At 31.9% G+C, this 20,181-nt stretch overlaps 1 protein-coding gene across 4 annotated transcripts in view; it reads right to left on the bottom strand.

Annotated features, from left to right (window-relative positions):
* The window catches only part of LOC119611154, a 64,020-nt gene that overhangs the window by 20,602 nt on the left and 23,237 nt on the right, over positions 1-20,181 (bottom strand). For all 4 annotated transcript variants that reach the window (XM_037966648.1, XM_037966651.1, XM_037966649.1 and 1 more), the window contains exons 3-6: positions 9,935-10,132; positions 5,733-5,853; positions 5,305-5,452; positions 191-684 (exon numbers count right to left, since the gene is read on the bottom strand). In XM_037966648.1, coding sequence (XP_037822576.1) covers positions 191-684; positions 5,305-5,452; positions 5,733-5,853; positions 9,935-10,132 — 961 coding nt within the window. The remainder of the gene's footprint in view (positions 1-190; positions 685-5,304; positions 5,453-5,732; positions 5,854-9,934; positions 10,133-20,181) is intronic.

Genomic DNA, 20,181 nt, shown 5'->3' with positions numbered 1-20,181 from the left:
AAGTAAAAATAGAAAGTAATAAAAAACTTAATATTAAATTATTCAATAGATACCAAACTTGGCATGGAGATAGAGAAGAAATAAAACTTTAAAATCGATTTAACACAATATATACATTTTTAAAATACAGTGGGCCTAAAGTAGTGAAATATTTATATGATTTATTTTATAATTTTCTTTGTAAACTTACCTCTTGAAACGATTTACTATAATTATGAAACGGATCATTGGGACATTTTTCCACCTCACTTTTGCTGCGACCAAAACGATTGCTAAAACGAAATGTTTTCGGTGACAAACGTAGCTTAGGAAATGAGTCACCCCTATCAGATTTACGAACTTTAGCAAATGAACGTGTTTCATGGGCATTCGTAGCATGCAAAGACGTTTCAGCACTTGCTGTTTCCTGTAGTTGCAGATGTTGCTGCTGGTGTAGATGATGAGCCGTTGTATCTGATTGAGTTTCACTTATGGTGGTATGAGTACTTAAAGAGGAAGCTATAGTAGAATGAGTATTCGCAGAGGTCATAGCCTGGGGTGGAGGTGAGGATACTGGATTGTTTACTAAGGCGGCGAAATTTTCCGGACCAGTGATGCCATGATTGAAGACATCTGTGCGATAAATCACACGTACACCCATTTTCACAGAAGCACGTCGATGAAATTTTTCATCGGATTTGTCAGCTAAAAAGAAAAATAAATAAATTTATTTATTTAGCAAAACTATTTTAATAAAATGTTAACAATTTCCTTTCTTCGTAAACCACAAAGTTATTTTTATTGCTGGGTTTTAAATTAAATGAAAACAATTTCTAAAACCTAAGGTCCTTTTTTTGTTTTAACTTTTTTCCTCTTTCAATAAACGTTTCTATTTGCAACAAAAAAACTCTTTATTTGGCTTTGTTTAGCGTTTCCTGGCAAAAACTTTAATGCCCTTTAGCTAGACAGTTGGCAGTTGTACACGTGCCAAAGGACCACAGACTCATATACAACATATCCCAGAGATGTGTTTTAAAAAGTACACATAGTACATTCATTTTACAAAATTTAAATATATTTGCTGTGGAAAACATATTTCCTTGGCCAAGGACGTAGATTTCATTTACCACAGGATACAAACATTATTGCTGGCGCGGTATATAATTTAACTAATTAATGTTTTCCTGCAAGAAAAGTTTTTAAAATTAACTGTTTCAAAGTTATAACTGCTATATAAACGATTTGGGGTCGCGGTCTGGATCACAGAATTACTTCTCTTTGTTCAATTTAAAAAACAAGCTGGAAGGTTATTGATAGACTATGCCAGGACTATGACTAGACTATGACTAGACTATGACTAGACTATGACTAGACTATGACTAGACTATGACTAGACTATGACTAGACTATGACTAGACTATGACTAGACTATGACTAGACTATGACTAGACTATGACTAGACTATGACTAGACTATGACTAGACTATGACTAGACTATGACTAGACTATGACTAGACTATGACTAGACTATGACTAGACTATGACTAGACTATGACTAGACTATGACTAGACTATGACTAGACTATGACTAGACTATGACTAGACTATGACTAGACTATGACTAGACTATGACTAGACTATGACTAGACTATGACTAGACTATGACTAGACTATGACTAGACTATGACTAGACTATGACTAGACTATGACTAGACTATGACTAGACTATGACTAGACTATGACTAGACTATGACTAGACTATGACTAGACTATGACTAGACTATGACTAGACTATGACTAGACTATGACTAGACTATGACTAGACTATGACTAGACTATGACTAGATATGACTAGACTATGACTAGACTATGACTAGACTATGACTAGACTATGACTAGACTATGACAGACTATAGACTATGACTAGACTATGACTAGACTATGACTAGACTATGACTAGACTATGACTAGACTATGACTAGACTATGACTAGACTATGACTAGACTATGACTAGACTATGACTAGACTATGACTAGACTATGACTAGACTATGACTAGACTGACTAGATGACTAGACTATGACTAGACTATGACTAGACTATGACTAGACTATGACTAGACTATGACTAGCTATGACTAGACTATGACTAGACTATGACTAGACTATGACTAGACTATGACTAGACTATGACTAGACTATGACTAGACTAGACTAATAGACTATGACTAGACTAATGACTAGACTATGACTAGACTATGACTAGACTATGAACTAGACTATGACTAGACTATGACTAGACTATGACTAGACTATGACTAGACTATGACTAGACTATGACTAGACTATGACTAGACTATGACAGACTATGACTAGACTATGACTAGACTATGACTAGACTATGACTAGACTATGACTAGACTATGACTAGACTATGACCTAGGACTATGACTAGACTAGACTAGACTATGACTAGGACTATGACTGGACTATGACTAGACTATGACTAGGACTATGACTAGACTATGACTAGACTATGACTAGACTTTGTCTTGACAATAACGAGATTATTAACAGAATATATCTAGACTTTATTTTAAGGTTTCTAACAAAACTACCTCCGCCTGTGTAATACATTTTCATTAGCGTTTTTTTTCCCGCATAATCTCTATGTATATTTCTATGTAATTGCTCCTTTCCATGGAAATTTTAAAATAACTTAAATATCAGGCGGATATTAAATATCCTTTATTAAACAATTTTTAATCATGTATGTATGTATGTTGAATTTTTTCACTTTTTAAAATATATTTAATGCATATAAATGTAAATTGTGGCAAAGGAAATGAAAAGTGATTTTATGATAAGTAAAAGAAATAAAAGGTTTTAAAGCCTGCGGGATTATACCTATAAATAAAAAGCTCAGGCTGTTGGGAAGTGTATTGAGGTAAATCTGATTATTATTTTTCAACATTTCTGGAATGTCAGCAAATGTTAAAGAAATATTTCGGAAAAAAATATTTCTTATTAATAGACGAGTAAATTACGCAGTTACTAAATTAATCAGAAGCATGTGTAGTCCAATCGATTGGATCTCAACAGACGGCCATTACTCCTTTAGGTTTTTCACTCGATAAACTAGTTCAGTTCTAGTTCAGTTCTAGTTCAGTTCTAGTTCAGTTCTAGTTCAGTTTTAGTTCAATTCTAGTTCAGTTCTAGTTCAGTTTTAGTTCAGTTCTAGTTCAGTTCTAGTTCAGTTCTAGTTCAGTTATAGTTCAGTTCTAGTTCAGTTCTAGTTCAGTTCTAGTTCAGTTCTAGTTCAGTTCTAGTTCAGTTCTAGTTCAGTTCTAGTTCAGTTCTAGTTCAGTTCTAGTTCAGTTCTAGTTCAGTTCTAGTTCAGTTCTAGTTCAGTTCTAGTTCAGTTCTAGTTCAGTTCTAGTTCAGTTCTAGTTCAGTTCTAGTTCAGTTCTAGTTCAGTTCTAGTTCAGTTCAGTTCAGTTCTAGTTCAGTTCTAGTTCAGTTCTAGTTCAGTTCTAGTTCAGTTCTAGTTCAGTTCTAGTTCAGTTCTAGTTCAGTTCTAGTTCAGTTCTAGTTCAGTTCTAGTTCAGTTCTAGTTCAGTTCTAGTTCAGTTCTAGTTCAGTTCTAGTTCAGTTCTAGTTCAGTTCTAGTTCAGTTCTAGTTCAGTTCTAGTTCAGTTCTAGTTCAGTTCTAGTTCAGTTCTAGTTCAGTTCTAGTTCAGTTCTAGTTCAGTTCTTCTAGTTCAGTTCTAGTTCTAGTTCAGTTCTAGTTCAGTTCTAGTTCAGTTCTAGTTCAGTTCTAGTTCAGTTCTAGTTCAGTTCTAGTTCAGTTCTAGTTCAGTTCTAGTTCAGTTCTAGTCAGTTCAGTTCTAGTTCAGTTCTAGTTTCAGTTCTAGTTCAGTTCTAGTTCAGTTCTAGTTCAGTTCTAGTTCAGTTCTAGTTCAGTTCTAGTTCAGGTTCTAGTTCAGTTCTAGTTCAGTTCTAGTTCAGTTCTAGTTCAGTTCTAGTTCAGTTCTAGTTCAGTTCTAGTAGTCAAGTTCTAGTTCAGTTCTAGTTCAGTTCTAGTTCAGTTCTAGTTCAGGTTCAGTTCTAGTTCAGTTCTAGTTTCAGTTCTAGTTCAGTTCTAGTTCAGTTCTAGTTCAGTTCTAGTTCAGTTCTAGTTCAGTTCTAGTTCAGTTCTAGTTCAGTTCTAGTTCAGTTCTAGTTCAGGTTCTAGTTCAGTTTCTAGTCAGTTCTAGTTCAGTTCTAGTTCAGTTCTAGTTCAGTCTAGTTCAGTTCTAGTTCAGTTCAGTTCAGTTCTAGTTCAGTTCTAGTTCAGTTCTAGTTCAGTTCTAGTTCAGTTCTAGTACTTCAGTTCTAGTTCAGTTCTAGTCAGTTCTAGTTCAGTTCTAGTTCAGTTCTAGTTCAGTTCTAGTTCAGTTCTAGTTCAGTTCTAGTTCAGTTCTAGTTCAGTTCTAGTTCAGTTCTAGTTCAGTTCTAGTTCAGTTTAGTTCAGTTCTAGTTCAGCTCCAGTTCAGTTCTAGTTCAGTTCTAGTTCAGTTCTAGTTCAGTTCTAGTTCAGTTCTAGTTCTAGTTCAGTTTCTAGTTCAGTTCTTCTAGTTCAGTTCTAGTTCAGTTCTAGTTCAGTTCTAGTTCAGTTCTAGTTCAGTTCTAGTTCAGTTCTAGTTCAGTTCTAGTTCAGTTCTAGTTCAGTTCTAGTTCAGTTCTAGTTCAGTTCTAGTTCAGTTCTAGTTCAGTTCTAGTTCAGTTCTAGTTCAGTTCTAGTTCAGTTCTAGTTCAGTTTAGTTCAGTTCTAGTTCAGCTCCAGTTCAGTTCTAGTTCAATTCTTGTTCAGTTCTATTTCAGCTCTAGTTCAGTTCTAGTTTTTTCTGGTTCAGTTCAGTTCTTATTCGGTCCTAGTTTAGTTATAAATATTGAAAAAAGGGAACTTTTTGGTACTTTTTAAAATTTTTAATTCTGTTCCATTTTAACAATTCGCTAACGAAGTGTTAATACTCTAAAGAGTATTTAGTCAGTATATCATGTTATAAGTTCTTATATATGTGTGTTTGTATATACATACATATATACAGAATTTTAAATGAAATTTTTTTTTCTCCTTGTTCAACATGAACCAACATATTTCCCTCTTTATTATAAATACTTAACTTTTTGTTTGATTTTTTAATTAAATACGTATGTTTTTTGATACAAATTTATTAACAAGAAAAAAAGTTTGACTGAAAATAATACAAAAAAAAAAAAAAAAAAAAAAAAAACGGAAACATAAACTTGTTACATATACATACATATACAAGTACATACATACCAATGAAACATCTAACATCGTAGCTGGTGCCAATGGGGGCACCATAGTAACGTTTGGCTGGTACTAGTTGTACGCTGGGTGGTGCCTGAGCTGTCAATGTCAGAGTAAAGGGATGGGCGCCATCGCCTAAACGTTTCAAAAGGGCTTCCTATATAAATGAAACAAAGAAAAGAGAAACAGTGATTAGAAATGTATATGGAAATTATTAAAAGAAATAAACATTAATGAAATTTAAACATTTCAATGTAAAAATATAAAAAGAAAACAAAATAATTAATTCCGAGAAGAAGGAAAATTTTATAAAAAAGGAAAATTTTAAATAATACAAACACATACATAGTTTTAGATGTGATAATTTAAATAATTTAATATTAAATATTTTCTTTTCATTTAGTTAAAAAAATAAAAATTTCTTTAACACAACTTACCTGCAAAGGACTTAATGAGTCCTTGCTGGGCTCTTCATTTCTGGGCCATATTTGATGCAATGACATGATAGCCTCATTACAAAACCTTAAACCCATTACTTCCTCATCCTCACGACCATAACTAAATGCATTTTGCAAAAAAGAAAACAAGAAAAGAACAGAATAAAGAAAAAAATGTGAAACATTAATAAAGGTTAAAAGTAAAACTTTTCTATTATAAAACGTTTTTAATCATGTTTGCAGTCTTTTTCTTTTCATACTTGTACTACGTACATACATATAACAAGCTTTACTGCCAAGTTACCAGCAGGAAACAGTCTGACTGTTTGAAGAGAAAAAAATCAATAATTTACTTTATTTAATTGAGTGTTCAAGTATAGAAATGTGTTTTTGTTCGCAGTAAAATAACAAGGAATTTGATTACTTTGTGATTGTTTTGTGAAAGGGTTTGAGAGAATGTTATAGATAATGTGAGCAAATATTTGAAATTGTTTGAATAATTAAAGCAATACCTTGAATATTTGTTATTTTTTCGTTATTTTGCCTATAGGGCTTTCACCAAAACATCATGTTTACTAATTAATTGAGTTTCAGTTATTAAGGCAAACAATTAAAGGGAGTTAATGAAAAAGGCAGTAAATTAGAATTGAAATATGCAGACAAATTTATTTAAATGTATTTTCATAAATTGAAGAAACATATAATACGCCTTACTAGTTATACGTATCTTAAATTGTGTCTACTTTAATGTTAAATATTTAAACAGTTTGTTGATGAAAAGCGATTTTCTGAAAGAGGCCTCATATAGGGACAATATATAGGCTGATCCTTCAACCAGTTCATCCTAGGTTTAAGAAACGAATTTAATCAAATTACCTTAAAACTAGCGACATGGACAGGCAGACGGACAGACAGAGAGACACACAGACAAAAGACAGGCAGACTGACAGACAGACAGACAGACAGACAGACAGACAGACATACAGACGGACAGACAAACATACAGACAGAAAGTCAGACGGACAGACAGACTGATAAATGGATGGATGGAAGCTCATTTTTTAATGGTTATTATTGGGTGTTGCAAACATCTGCAGAAAACACATAATACCCAGTGTAGGGTATAACAAGGAAGTTTTCTAATGTATCTTCTCTATATGTATATAAAATTGAAACTATAAAGTGCAAATGTGAACACAACATTCTTTTCCTATCAGAAAGAGTAAAAATGGCTAGATTCTTTAACCACATATACCCTAAAAAAGGTACAACAAAACTTTAATACTTATCGTTGTACGTTTAAAAAATAATTCGATAGGTGTCAGGAACTTTTTTGAAATTTTATCCGTTTTCTGAGTAAAAACTTTATTATGGTACTTTCTTCTTACAACCTTCACTGGTTTAAACATGTAACATAGAAATACAATTTTTAATGTATTCGAAACTGGTCGAAAAATAGTACCTATTGAGTACTTTCTGAATATTCTGAGATGAAAATTGTACATATTTATTAAACTTCTTTCATAAAATACTCTGTGTGGCCTACGGTAGGTTAGTGGTTACTGTTCTAGTCTGGTAGACTGGAGGTGGTGGGTTCGATTCCCACCTGAGGCACTGGTTAAGGAGCGCTCAACAGGCCCGATAGAGGCCTAGGTGTATTTCTTCGTATTTGATGTATATACATCCTCCTTGAAACTATCTAACTAACTAAAATTTTCTGTCCTATTTATTGATGGGCTGCTGTACTCAACTTTGTGAAATAAGATTTTTATTTCAATCGCAGGGAGAAAAAAGTACCAAAAGGGTGGTAAAAAGGGGAAATTGAATTTTATTCAAATTTATTAAGACAATTTCGATAAAATTTTAAGAATTGGTAGTTTTAAGTAACATTAATTATTGTAATGGAATTTAATTTTTGGTACTTTTTTGCTCTTGAAGTACTTTTTGTGCTTAGAAAAGTGAAATTAAATATATAGAGTTCTAAGCAAATGAGAATCTACAAAAGCGACTTTTTGAGACAGAGTCCTAAGAATTGTTTTTTTGCTTTAAGTATTGAACATTCGATTATGAAACATGATTAAATGGAAATCCTTAAAAAGGCTAGTACTTTTTGAGTTTTCTTAATTAATTAATTAGTTAGTTAGTTAGTTTAGTTAGTTAGTTAGTTAGTTAGTTAGGTTAGTTAGTTAGTTAGTTAGTTAGGTAGTAGTTAGTTAGTTAGTAGTTAGTTAGTTTAGTTATGTAGTAGTTAGTTAGTTAGTTAGTTAGTTAGTAGTTAGTTAGTGTAGTTAGTAGTTAGTTAGTTAGTGTAGTTAGTAGTTAGTTAGTTAGTAGTTAGTTAGTTAGTTAGTTAGTTAGTTAGTTAGTTAGTTAGTTAGTTAGTTATGTTAGTTAGTTAGTTAGTTAGGTAGTTAGTTAGTTAGTTAGTTAGTTAGTTAGTTAGTTAGTTAGTTAGGTAGTTAGTTAGTTCGTTAGTTAGTTAGTTAGTTTTAGTTAGTTAGTTAGTAGTTAGTTAGTTAGTTAGTTTAGTTAGTAGTTAGTTAGTGAGTTAGTTAGTTAGTTAGTTAGTTAGTTAGTTAGTTAGTTAGTAGTTAGTTAGTTAGTTAGTTAGTTAGTTAGTTAGTAGTTAGTAGTTAGTTAGTAGTTAGTTAGTTAGTTAGTAGTTAGTTAGTTAGTTAGTTAGTTAGTTAGTTAGTTATTAGTTAGTTAGTTAGTTAGTAGTTAGTTAGTTAGTTAGTTAGTTAGTAGTTAGTTAGTTAGTTAGTGTTCGTTAGTTAGTTAGGTTAGTTAGTTAGTTAGTTAGTTAGTTAGTTAGTTAGTTAGTTAGTTAGTTAGTTAGTTAGTTAGTTAGTGTAGTTAGTTAGTTAGTTAGTTAGTCTAGTTAGTTAGTTAGTTTAGTTAGTAGTTAGTTAGTTAGTTAGTTAGTTAGTTAGTTAGTTAGTTAGTTAGTTAGTTAGTTAGTTATTAGTGTTAGTTAAGGGTTAGTGTTAGTTAGTATAGTTAGTTAGTTAGTTAGTTAGTTAGTTAGTTAGTTAGTTAGTTAGGTTAGTTAGTTAGTTAGTTAGTTAGTAGTTAGTTAGTTAGTTAGTTAGTAGTTAGTTAGTTAGTTAGATTAGTTGTTAGTTATTTTAGTTAGTTAGTTAGTTAGTTAGTTAGTTAGTTTAGTTAGTTAGTTAGTTAGTTAGTTAGTTAGTTAGTTAGTTAGTTAGTTAGTTAGTTAGTTAGTAGTTAGTTAGTTAGTAGTTAGTTAGTTAGTAGTTAGTTAGTTAGTTAGTTAGTTAGTTAGTTAGTTAGTTAGTTAGTTAGTTAGTTAGTTAGTTAGTTAGTTAGTTAGTTAGTTAGTTAGTTAGTTAGTTAGTTAGTTAGTTAGTTAGTTAGTTAGTTAGTTAGTTAGTAGTTAGTTAGTTAGTTAGTTAGTAGTAGTTAGTTAGTTAGTTAGTTAGTTATTAGTAGTTAGTTAGTTAGTTAGTTCGTTAGTTAGTTAGTTAGTTAGTTAGTTAGTTAGTTAGTTAGTAGTAGTTAGTTAGTTAGTTAGTTAGTTAGTTAGGTAGTTAGTTAGTAGTTAGTAGTTAGTAGTTAGTTAGTTAGTTAGTTAGTTAGTTAGTTAGTTAGTAGTAGTTAGTTAGTAGTTAGTTGTAGTTAGTTAGTTAGTTCGTTAGTTAGTTAGTTAGTTAGTTAGTTAGTTAGTAGTTAGTTAGTTAGTTATTAGTTAGTGAGTTCGTTAGTTAGTTAGTTTAGTAGTTAGTCTAGTTAGTTAGTTAGTTAGTTAGTTAGTTAGTTAGTTAGTTAGTTAGTAGTTAGTTAGTTAGTTAGTTAGGAAAGAGGGACGTATCAAATCCGAAGAAATACACCGAGGCCTTTATCTGTCCTGTTGTGAGCTGCTATACCTGTGTCTTAACTAGAAATGATTATTAAGGTTTTGGAAAAATTGAATTGAATCTAACGCAATTTTTTTTACAGATCAAAATAACCAAACCTCCTTTTAACAAATGATATAGTAACTGCCTTGAAATATTAGATTTTTTTTAATATTCATGTTTAATAAATATTTTTCCCTTTATTAATATCAGTCGATTTTTAATTAATATTCTCATAAAATATTTACATTATATTCATTAACCTTGAAATATGCTGTACATTATTTCAACTTAAAAGTATTTTTTTTTTACATTTTTATTTCAGTACTATCAATAATTACTTACCGAAATGTTAGTGTCAATTGCGCATAGACACGATATCCCTGTATGGCCTTTGGATCAACAAACACAATGCCACGCAATATTGAGGGACTGCTGCCAGACAAAGTAATTTCACGTGAGGGTAAGTACAGTGTTAAAACGCAATTGGGTGAGGTTTTCTTATAGACACGCTGCGTGCCATAGTCATCTTTGTGTAGTGCTCTAGAGGAAAGAGGAGAAAAGATAAATGTTATTGAAGGTTTTTGCTTAATTTTCAGCTTATAGCTTTTAACTACATTTTGGTAGAAAAATTCCAGATATTTGTGGGAGAAGTTGTTTTAGGATATTTTTAAATTACCTAAATTTTATTTTTTTTCTTTACTAGCTAGGTACACCTTAACGTATGATTGTTATTAATTCGATAAAATGAATACTTTCCCAAACTACACAAGACAATTTTAATTTGTAAAATACTTAGGATGACTTTGTACTGTTTCTCTAAAAAAATTCAATTCCACTTTCATTATTTTTCTCACCCTTTCTATTTTCAATTTCTCAGCACACATACAAACATTTTGCTCTTCAAACACTTACAAATGTCCAATTAAATTATAAATTTACATGTCCTGTAAACCACCCCCTTCAATGTCAAAAACAATACCTTTCGACAAACTCATTGATTTCGCCATTTATCAAATCCAGCATTAATATTTCACTTTGAAAACTGACACATGAAGAGCGTGGTAAGTTGGCACCCGACATAAACTGCTGGTACTCTTCCTCACTTGGATTTCGTGTAGGGACAGCCAGGTGGCTTAGATTTGAATGGCTGTTACTGGTATTAATGCTATTGCTGCTGCTGTTGGTATTGTTACTATTATGACTATTGCCTGGTATTGTCAATTGACAGGCTGTAGTTGCAATCTGGCTAGCAGCATGAGGTGTTTGAGGTGAATGTTGTTGGGATTGGTTCTGACTGCTGCTACCACTATGACCAGCTGAATGTTGTTGCTGCTGCTGATGGTGGTGTGATGATGATGACGTGGTATATTTAGCAATATCAAAAATTGTGATAGTCGTTTGCCTCTGGCATTTTATTAACGAATGAAATTAGAAATTTAAAGTAGAGATGTTTGATATTAATTTGAATATCCGTTTTTATGCCATTACCATTTATGTCACTTGCCCATGCTTACTCGCTACTCGGTTTTAGTTGGAGTGTGTTAGAGAGAGGTTTGTTTATTATTTGGGTTAAGTACAAGTATAAGTATGTAAAATTCTATATCATATTAGAAGGGCTTGAAGTTTTATTCAATTTCCCTTTTCATATTTTCGTGATTTCTCAGATATTATCAAGGCATGCTTATGATTTATTAAATTTAAAAGTTTATAAATTTTAAAGCTATTTTGTTGTAAATCTCGTCATAGTCTAGCCATAGTCTAGTCATAGTCTAGTCATAGTCTAGTCATAGTCTAGTCATAGTCTAGTCATAGTCTAGTCATAGTCTAGTCATAGTCTAGTCATAGTCTAGTCATAGTCTAGTCATAGTCTAGTCATAGTCTAGTCATAGTCTAGTCATAGTCTAGTCATAGTCTAGTCATAGTCTAGTCATAGTCTAGTCATAGTCTAGTCATAGTCTAGTCATAGTCTAGTCATAGTCTAGTCATAGTCTAGTCATAGTCTAGTCATAGTCTAGTCATAGTCTAGTCATAGTCTAGTCATAGTCTAGTCATAGTCTAGTCTAGTCTAGTCATAGTCTAGTCATAGTCTAGTCATAGTCTAGTCATAGTCTAGTCATAGTCTAGTCATAGTCTAGTCATAGTCTAGTCATAGTCTAGTCATAGTCTAGTCATAGTCTAGTCATAGTCTAGTCATAGTCTAGTCATAGTCTAGTCATAGTCTAGTCATAGTCTAGTCTAGTCATAGTCTAGTCATAGTCTAGTCATAGTCTAGTCATAGTCTAGTCATAGTCTAGTCATAGTCTAGTCATAGTCTAGTCATAGTCTAGTCATAGTCTAGTCATAGTCTAGTCATAGTCTAGTCATAGTCTAGTCATAGTCTAGTCATAGTCTAGTCATAGTCTAGTCATAGTCTAGTCATAGTCTAGTCATAGTCTAGTCATAGTCTAGTCATAGTCTAGTCATAGTCTAGTCATAGTCTAGTCATAGTCTAGTCATAGTCTAGTCTAGTCATAGTCTAGTCATAGTCTAGTCATAGTCTACTCATAGTCTAGTCATAGCCTAGTCATAGTCTAGTCATAGCCTAGTCATAGCCTAGTCATAGTCTAGTCATAGTCTAGTCATAGTCTAGTCATAGTCTAGTCATAGTCTAGTCATGGTCTAGTCATAGTCTAGTCATAGTCTAGTCATAGTCTAGTCATAGTCTAGTCATAGTCTAGTCATAGTCTAGTCATAGTCTAGTCATAGTCTAGTCTAGTCATAGTCTAGTCATAGTCTAGTCATAGTCTAGTCAAGTTAGTCATAGTCATATGTCATAGTCTAGTCATGTTCTAGTTCTCGTTCTCGTTCTGTCTAGTTATGTTATAGTTCGTTCTAGTTCTGTTCTAGTTCTGTTCTAGTTTGTTCTGTTCTGTTCTAGTTCTGTTCTAGTTCTGTTCTAGTCTGTTCTAGTTCTGTTCTAGTTCTGTTCTAGTTCTGTTCTAGTTCTGTTCTAGTTCTGTTCATAGTTTGTTCTAGATCTGTTCCAGTTCTGTTCTAGTTCTGTTCTAGTTCTGTTCTAGTTCTGTTCTAGTTCTGTTCTAGTTCTGTTCTAGTTCTGTTCTAGTTCTAGTTCTGTTCTAGTTCTGTTCTGTTCTAGTTCTAGTTCTAGTTTGTTCTAGTTCAAGTTCTAGTTCTAGTTCTGCTCTAGTTCTGTTCTAGTTCAAGTTCTAGTTCTAGTCCTGCTCTAGTCTGTTCTAGTTCGTTCTAGTTCTGTTCTCAGTTCTAGTTCTGTCTCCTAGTTCTGTTCTAGTTCTGTTCTAGTTCTGTTCTAGTTTGTTCTAGTTGTTCTAGTTCTGTTTCTAGTTCTGTTCTAGTTCTGTTCTAGTTCTGTTTTAGTTCTGTTCTAGTCTGTTCTAGTTCTTTTCTAGTTCTGTTCTAGTTCTGTTCTAGTTTGTTCTAGTTCTGTTCTAGTTCTGTTCTAGTTCTGTTCTAGTTCTGTCTAGTTCTGTTCTAGTTCTGTTCTAGTTCTGTTTCTATTCTGTTCTAGTTCTGTTCTAGTTCGTTCTAGTTCTGTTCGAGTTCCTGTTCTAGTTCTGTTCTAGTTCAGTGTCGGTGCTGTGGTTCAGTTCTTTCTAGTTCAGGTTCTAGTTCAGTTCTAGTTCAGTTCTAGTTCAGTTCTAGTTCAGTTCTAGTTCAGTTCTAGGGTTCAGTTCTAGTTCAGTTCTAGTTCAGTTCTAGTTCAGTTCTAGTTTCAGTCTATTCAGTTCTAGTTCAGTTCTAGTTCAGTTCTAGTTCAGTTCTAGTTCAGTTTCTAGTTCAGTTCTAGTTCAGTTTCTAGTTCAGTTCTAGTTCAGTTCTAGTCAGTTCTAGTTCAGTTCTAGTTCAGTTCTAGTTCAGTTCTAGTTCAGTTCTAGTTCAGTTCTAGTTCATTCTAGTTCAGTTCTAGTTCAGTTCTAGTTCAGTTTCTAGTTCAGTTCTAGTTCAGTTTCTAGTTCAGTTCTAGTTCAGTTCTAGTTCAGTTCTAGTTCAGTTCTAGTTCAGTTCTAGTTCAGTTCTAGTTCAGTCTAGTTCAGTCTAGTTCAGTTTCTAGTTCAGTTCTAGTTCAGTTCTAGTTCAGTTCTAGTTCAGTTCTAGTTCAGTTCTAGTTCAGTTCTAGTTCAGTTCTAGTTCAGTTCTAGTTCAGTTCTAGTTCAGTTTCTAGTTCAGTTCTAGTTCAGTTCTAGTTCAGTTCTTCTAGTTCAGTTCTAGTTCAGTTCTAGTCAGTTCTAGTTCAGTTCTAGTTCAGTTCTAGTTCAGTTCTAGTTCAGTTCTAGTTCAGTTCTAGTTCAGTTCTAGTCAGTTCTCGTTCTGTTCTAGTTAAACAATGCCCAAATAGTACTTAACATGTAATATAATATTCTCATATACAAATTAAAACTTTTCAATTTTGTCATGCACACATAAACAATTTCAGTTATTTTGCCCATCTTCCTAGAATTTTATGGTTTTATTGGAAATTTTTACATTTGTATATTTTTGAGGTTTTTAGATTTGTTTCAACCACAAATAAATGCTGGTCAATACGAGTATTTAAAAACATTTGATAATTAAAAATATTACACATTTAAAATTAGATATTTTAATTACATGTTGAGAGTTTTGTGTTTACAATTTTTACATTAGAAAACTTTATTTAAGTATTAAAATATTATTAGAAAAATTTACATATGTTTTTGTGGTTTATTAAATATGAAATAAATTTAAATTAAAGGATTTTGGAAATTGAAAACCTCATAAGGTAAATTAAATTAGTTTATTTATTTTATTTTCTTTTTTTTTTTTTGGAGCAATTTAAAATTGTTATTTTTATTTCTGTTTAGTAGGGTAGAATTATTTTTGTTTTTTATTAGAACTCTCTTAAGGATCATATTTCTAAATTTGATGAGTTGTACAGCGTTTTGTTAAAAAAGAAATCACAAGGTAAATATCACGTCTTTTGCTTTAGATGTTTGACCTTGACCTTGAACAGTTATTTTGTATCTGAGTTACTAGTTTCTTTGCCTCAAAAGATTATTTTGTTTTTATTGCTAAAAACAAATATCTGAAATATTAAAGAGCTATCTATAATTTCTTATTCTAAGAAATATAAACAGACAAATCGTAAACAGTTATATAGGAAAATTACCTTTAGCATCTCCATAAATTATCTTCTATAAACATCTTAACAACTTACTAAACTTGTAGCCGTTTTACCTTTAGCTTGTTATCCTTTTGACGTCATTGCCGGTGTCATAAATTATGAACTAAGAAAATGTTTTATTCATTCTAGTTTATGTTTCTCTAACCTTTAACTGTGGTATTTGTATTTGAATGGAAAATTTTGTAGTCATAACTTTAGTAGTTTGACTTATGTTTTTGCTCATGTAAATTCTATACTATTCATTTATGGCTGCAGCAGTATGTTTACTTGCACAGCTCCTTAAGGTATACTATAATATGAAAACATATTTCTAAATTTACGGTTGTGTGCATTAGGGGCTTAAAAAGGAAATGGATATTGTAAAAATTTATTTGTAAATTTATACATTTACAATTCTACACATACCTACATATTTATGGATTTATATGTGTTTGTAAAAATTGTATTTGTAATTTTATACATTTTTGTGTGAATGCTTGAAATATGACACTTACCAAAATTTTAAGTATTACTTTTGATCGTAAATTTTTACAAGTTTTAACACCTGGTGTTGGTTTTTTACGCTTCGTTTTGTTATATATTTTTATGAGAATATGTGTGCTTTGTTTTATATTTTCAAATTTATGAGTTAGTATTAGTAGAAATATTGCTTTATGTTTATTTGTTTATGTGGTGTAAAAATTATTTGACCTTTTCGTACTCCAAAGACTTTTTCAAATTTATTGATTTCATACCATCTAGAGGGTTGAGATGAAATAACATTTCAACTTCATACAGAAATCGTTAAAGCACTAAAAACATTGAGTTGTAACAGCAGAAATTCTACTTTTATATATTGTAGTTCTCAGATTACTTCACAGGTATGTACAATAGATAATAGTTTGGATCAAAATCTCAAATTCAAGTCCAAAGTCTTGCTAAAAGTCTAGCTCACAGAACAGGTCAAAGTATAGGTGGAAGATTAGTTCAAAATCTAGGTCAAGATCAAACCCAAGGGCAATTTCAAAGTCTAGTTCAAAATTTAGTTCAAAGTCAAGTACAAAGTCTAGTTTAAAGTCTTGTTCAAAGTTTTATAAAAAGACTAGTCGATTGGTTAGTTTATACTCTAGTCTATAGTGTAGTCTATAGCCTAGTATATTGGTTAGCCTAGTCTATAGTCCAGTCTATAGCCTAGTTTATAGTCCAGTCTATAGCCTAGTCTATAGTCCAGTCTATAGCCTAGTCTATAGTCCAGTTCGTAGTCAAGTCTATTGTCTAGTCTATAGTCTAGTCTATAGTCTAGTCTATAGTCTAGTCTATAGTCTAGTCTATAGTCTAGTCTATAGTCTAGTCATAGTCTAGTCATAGTCTAGTCATAGTCTAGTCAAAGTCTAGTCATAGTCTAGTCATAGTTTAGTCATAGTCTAGCCATAGTCTAGTCATAGTCTAGTCATAGTCTAGTCATAGTCTAGTCATAGTCTAGTCATAGTCTAGTCATGGTCTAGTCAAAATCTAGTCATAGTCTAGTCATAGTTTAGTCATAGTCTAGTCATAGTCTAGCCATAGTCTAGTCATAGTCTAGTCATAGTCTAGTCGTAGTCCTAGTCATGGTCTAGTCATAGTCTAGTCATAGTCTAGTCATAGTCATAGTCTAGTCATAGTCTAGTCATAGTCTAGTCATAGTCTAGTCATAGTCTAGTCATAGTCTAGTCATAGTCTAGTCATAGTCTAGTTAGTTTGTAGTCAAGTCTATAGTCTAGTCCATAGTCTAGTCATAGTCTAGTCATAGTCTAGTCATAGTCTAGTCATAGTCTAGTCATAGTCTAGTCATAGTCTAGTCATAGTCTAGTCATAGTCTAGTCATAGTCTAGTCATAGTCTAGTCATAGTCTAGTCATAGTCTAGTCATAGTCTAGTCATAGTCTAGTCATAGTCTAGTCATAGTCTAGTCATAGTCTAGTCATAGTCTAGTCATAGTCTAGTCATAGTCTAGTTAGTTTGTAGTCAAGTCTATAGTCTAGTCATAGTCTAGTCATAGTCTAGTCAAAGTCTAGTCATAGTCTAGTCATAGTTTAGTCATAGTCTAGTCATAGTCTAGCCATAGTCTAGTCATTAGTCTAGTCATAGTCTAGTCATAGTCTAGTCATGGTCTAGTCATAGTCTAGTCATAGTTCTAGTGCATAGTCCATAGTCTAGTCATCGTCTAGGTCATAGTCTAGTCATAGTCTAGTCATAGTCTAGTCCTAGTTAGTCATAGTCTAGTCATAGTCTAGTCATAGTCTAGTCATCGTCTAGTCATAGTCTCGTCATAGTCTAGTCCATAGTTCTAGTCATAGTCTAGTCATAGTCTAGTTAGTTTGTAGTTCCAACGTCATTAGTCTAGGTCCATAGTTCTAGTCATAGTCTAGTCATAGTCTTCGTCATAGTTAGTCATCGTCTAGTCATAGTCTTCTAGTCAATAGTCTAGTCATTAGTCTAGTCATAGTCTAGTCATAGTCTAGTCATAGTCTAGTCAAGTCTAGTCATAGTCTTAGTCATAGTCTAGTCCCATAGTCTAGTCATGTCTTAGTTCATAGTCTAGTCAATAGGTCTAGTCATAGTCTAGTTCATAGTCTAGTCATAGTCTAGTCATAGTCTAGTCATAGTCTAGTCATAGTCTAGTCCATAGTCTTAGTCTAGTGGTAGTCTAGTCTAGTCATAGTCTAGTCATAGTCTAGTCATAGTCTAGTCATAGTCTAGTCATAGTCTAGTCATAGTCTAGTCATAGTCTAGTCCATAGTCTAGTCATAGTCTAGTCATAGTCTAGTCATAGTCTAGTCATAGTTTAGTCATAGTCTAGTCATAGTCTAGTCATAGTCTAGTCATAGTCTAGTCATAGTCTAGTCATAGTCTAGTCATAGTCTAGTCATAGTCTAGTCTATAGTCTAGTCTATAGTCTGGTCTATAGTCTAGTCATAGGCTAGTCATAGTCTAGTCATAGTCTAGTCATAGTCTAGTCATAGTCTAGTCATAGTCTAGTCATAGTCTAGTCATAGTCTAGTCATAGTCTAGTCATAGTCTAGTCATAGTCTAGTCATAGTCTAGTCATAGTCTAGTCATAGTCTAGTCATAGTCTAGTCATAGTCTAGTCATAGTCTAGTCATAGTCTAGTCATAGTCTAGTCATAGTCTAGTCATAGTCTAGTCATAGTCTAGTCATAGTCTAGTCATAGTCTAGTCATAGTCTAGTCATAGTCTAGTCATAGTCTAGTCATAGTCTAGTCATAGTCTAGTCATAGTCTAGTCATAGTCTAGTCATAGTCTAGTCATAGTCTAGTCCATAGTCTAGTCATAGTCTAGTCATAGTCTAGTCATAGTCTAGTCATAGTCTAGTCATAGTCTAGTCATAGTCTAGTCAAGTCTAGTCATAGTCTAGTCATAGTCTAGTCATAGTCTAGTCATAGTCTAGTCATAGTCTAGTCATAGTCTAGTCATAGTTCTAGTCATAGTGTCATACTCCATAGTCTAGTGTTCTACTAAAAGTTTTTATTTATTGAAGCGTTTAATTTAATATAAATTCTGGGCATTTAATATTAATATCAAAATTATGCAACAGAAATGTATTCATCTAACACTCCCTAATGTATACTTTAGTTATTTAAATATTTATGCTGAGATAAAATAATACACTCTGATAAAATTTTGGCTTACAAGTAATTTAAGAGTAGAGTTGTTAGTCAAATTAGATATCAGATAGCCATTAGCAAAGAGGGGAAATGTTCGACAATCTCTAGTTAGAACTTAAGTTGAATTTGTAGCATACATATGTATATCAATATAGAAATTTCAAAAGATTTGTAGAACATACGTACTTATTAAGTTTGTTTTTAAAGTTTTTAGAAAATTTACAGTTTAAGAATAATTGTCTTACTGCGTTTTTAGAATTTTATAATATGTAGAACAGTAAGCCATGAATATTATTTTAAGGATTTTGACTAACCAAACGAATCTTCCTTAACCAAGCCAATTGTGTGTAATTTCAAGTGAAACTTTCCACCCTTCATATAAATATGTGTGTTGTACTCCATTTTTTTTCTTTTTTGGATTCTAAGCACGTTTAAAAATTGTGCACAGAGAATGTATGTTATTGCCTTGTAAAACATACAACCAAATTTGCTCTGTGGTCAATTGCGTTTACTATACGCCGAATTTTGTGTAGCCTGCAGAATAGAATAAATTAAAGGAAAACGGACCAAAAAAATCCAAAAGCAAAATCCCTAGGAAATTGTAGCAGTATTCGCTCTGTTATAATGAAATATGATATTGTGCAAAATATTATATGTTTGACTAACTTAACACCCAGATGTAGTGTGTTTTATGAAGTACAGTAATGAATGTATATAAAAATATAAAAATGTTATTTTTATTTGATGTTGTAAAAATGTTTCTATATAATACTTTGCAAATAATAAAACACAAAGTCTTGTAATGTTTACAAATAAGTGGAATTTTAAATTCTTTTACTGTCTTTATAAGCAACAGATGAAAGAGATTATTCTTCTTTAGAAAAAATGGGAAAATTTAGTATGTCAGCGATTTATAGTTCAGATGCTTTGAATTTATAAAAGGGCAACTAAATTTAAAAAAGGCAAGTAACCCTTAAAAGAAATATGATATTATAATATCCATGTATACCATTAGCTATGGAAAGCTTAGCAATTCATTTAATAAACAATGAAATGTTTCGTACTAACTAACTAACTAACTAACTAACTAACTAACTAACTAACTAACTAACTACTAACTAACTAACTAACTAACTAACTAACTACTAACTACTAACTAACTAACTAACTACTAACTAACTAACTAACACTACTAACTACTAACTAAACTAACTAACTAACTAACTAACTACTACTAACTACTAACTAACTACTAACTAACTAACTACACTAACTAACTAACTAACTAACTAACTAACTAACTAACTAACTAACTAACTAACTACTAACTAACTAACTAACTAACTAACTAACTAACTAACTAACTAACCTAACTAACTAACTAACTAACTAACTAACTAACTAACTAACTACTAACTAACTAACTAACTAACTAACTATAACTAACTAACTAACTAAACTAACTAACTAACTACCTAACTAACTAACTAACTAACTAACTAACTAACTAACTACTAACTAACTAACTAACTAACTAACTAACTAACTAACTAACTAACTAACTACTAACTAACTAACTAACTACTAACTAACTAACTACTAACTAACTAACTAACTAACTAACTAACTAACTACTAACTACTAACTAACTAACTAACTAACTAACTACTAACTAACTAACTACTAACTAACTACTAACTAACTAACTAACTAACTAACTAACTAACTAACTAACTACAACTAACTAACTAACTAACTAACTAACTAACTAACTAACTAACTAACTAAC

Source organism: Lucilia sericata, unplaced genomic scaffold, assembly GCF_015586225.1.
Source record: "Lucilia sericata isolate MDLA Ls3-8-SP2 unplaced genomic scaffold, ASM1558622v1 Contig001379F_arrow, whole genome shotgun sequence".
NCBI classification, from domain to species: Eukaryota; Metazoa; Arthropoda; class Insecta; order Diptera; family Calliphoridae; genus Lucilia; species Lucilia sericata.
The sequence above is the reverse complement of the archived record's forward strand: the minus strand, read 5'-3'. Positions and strand labels throughout refer to the sequence as shown.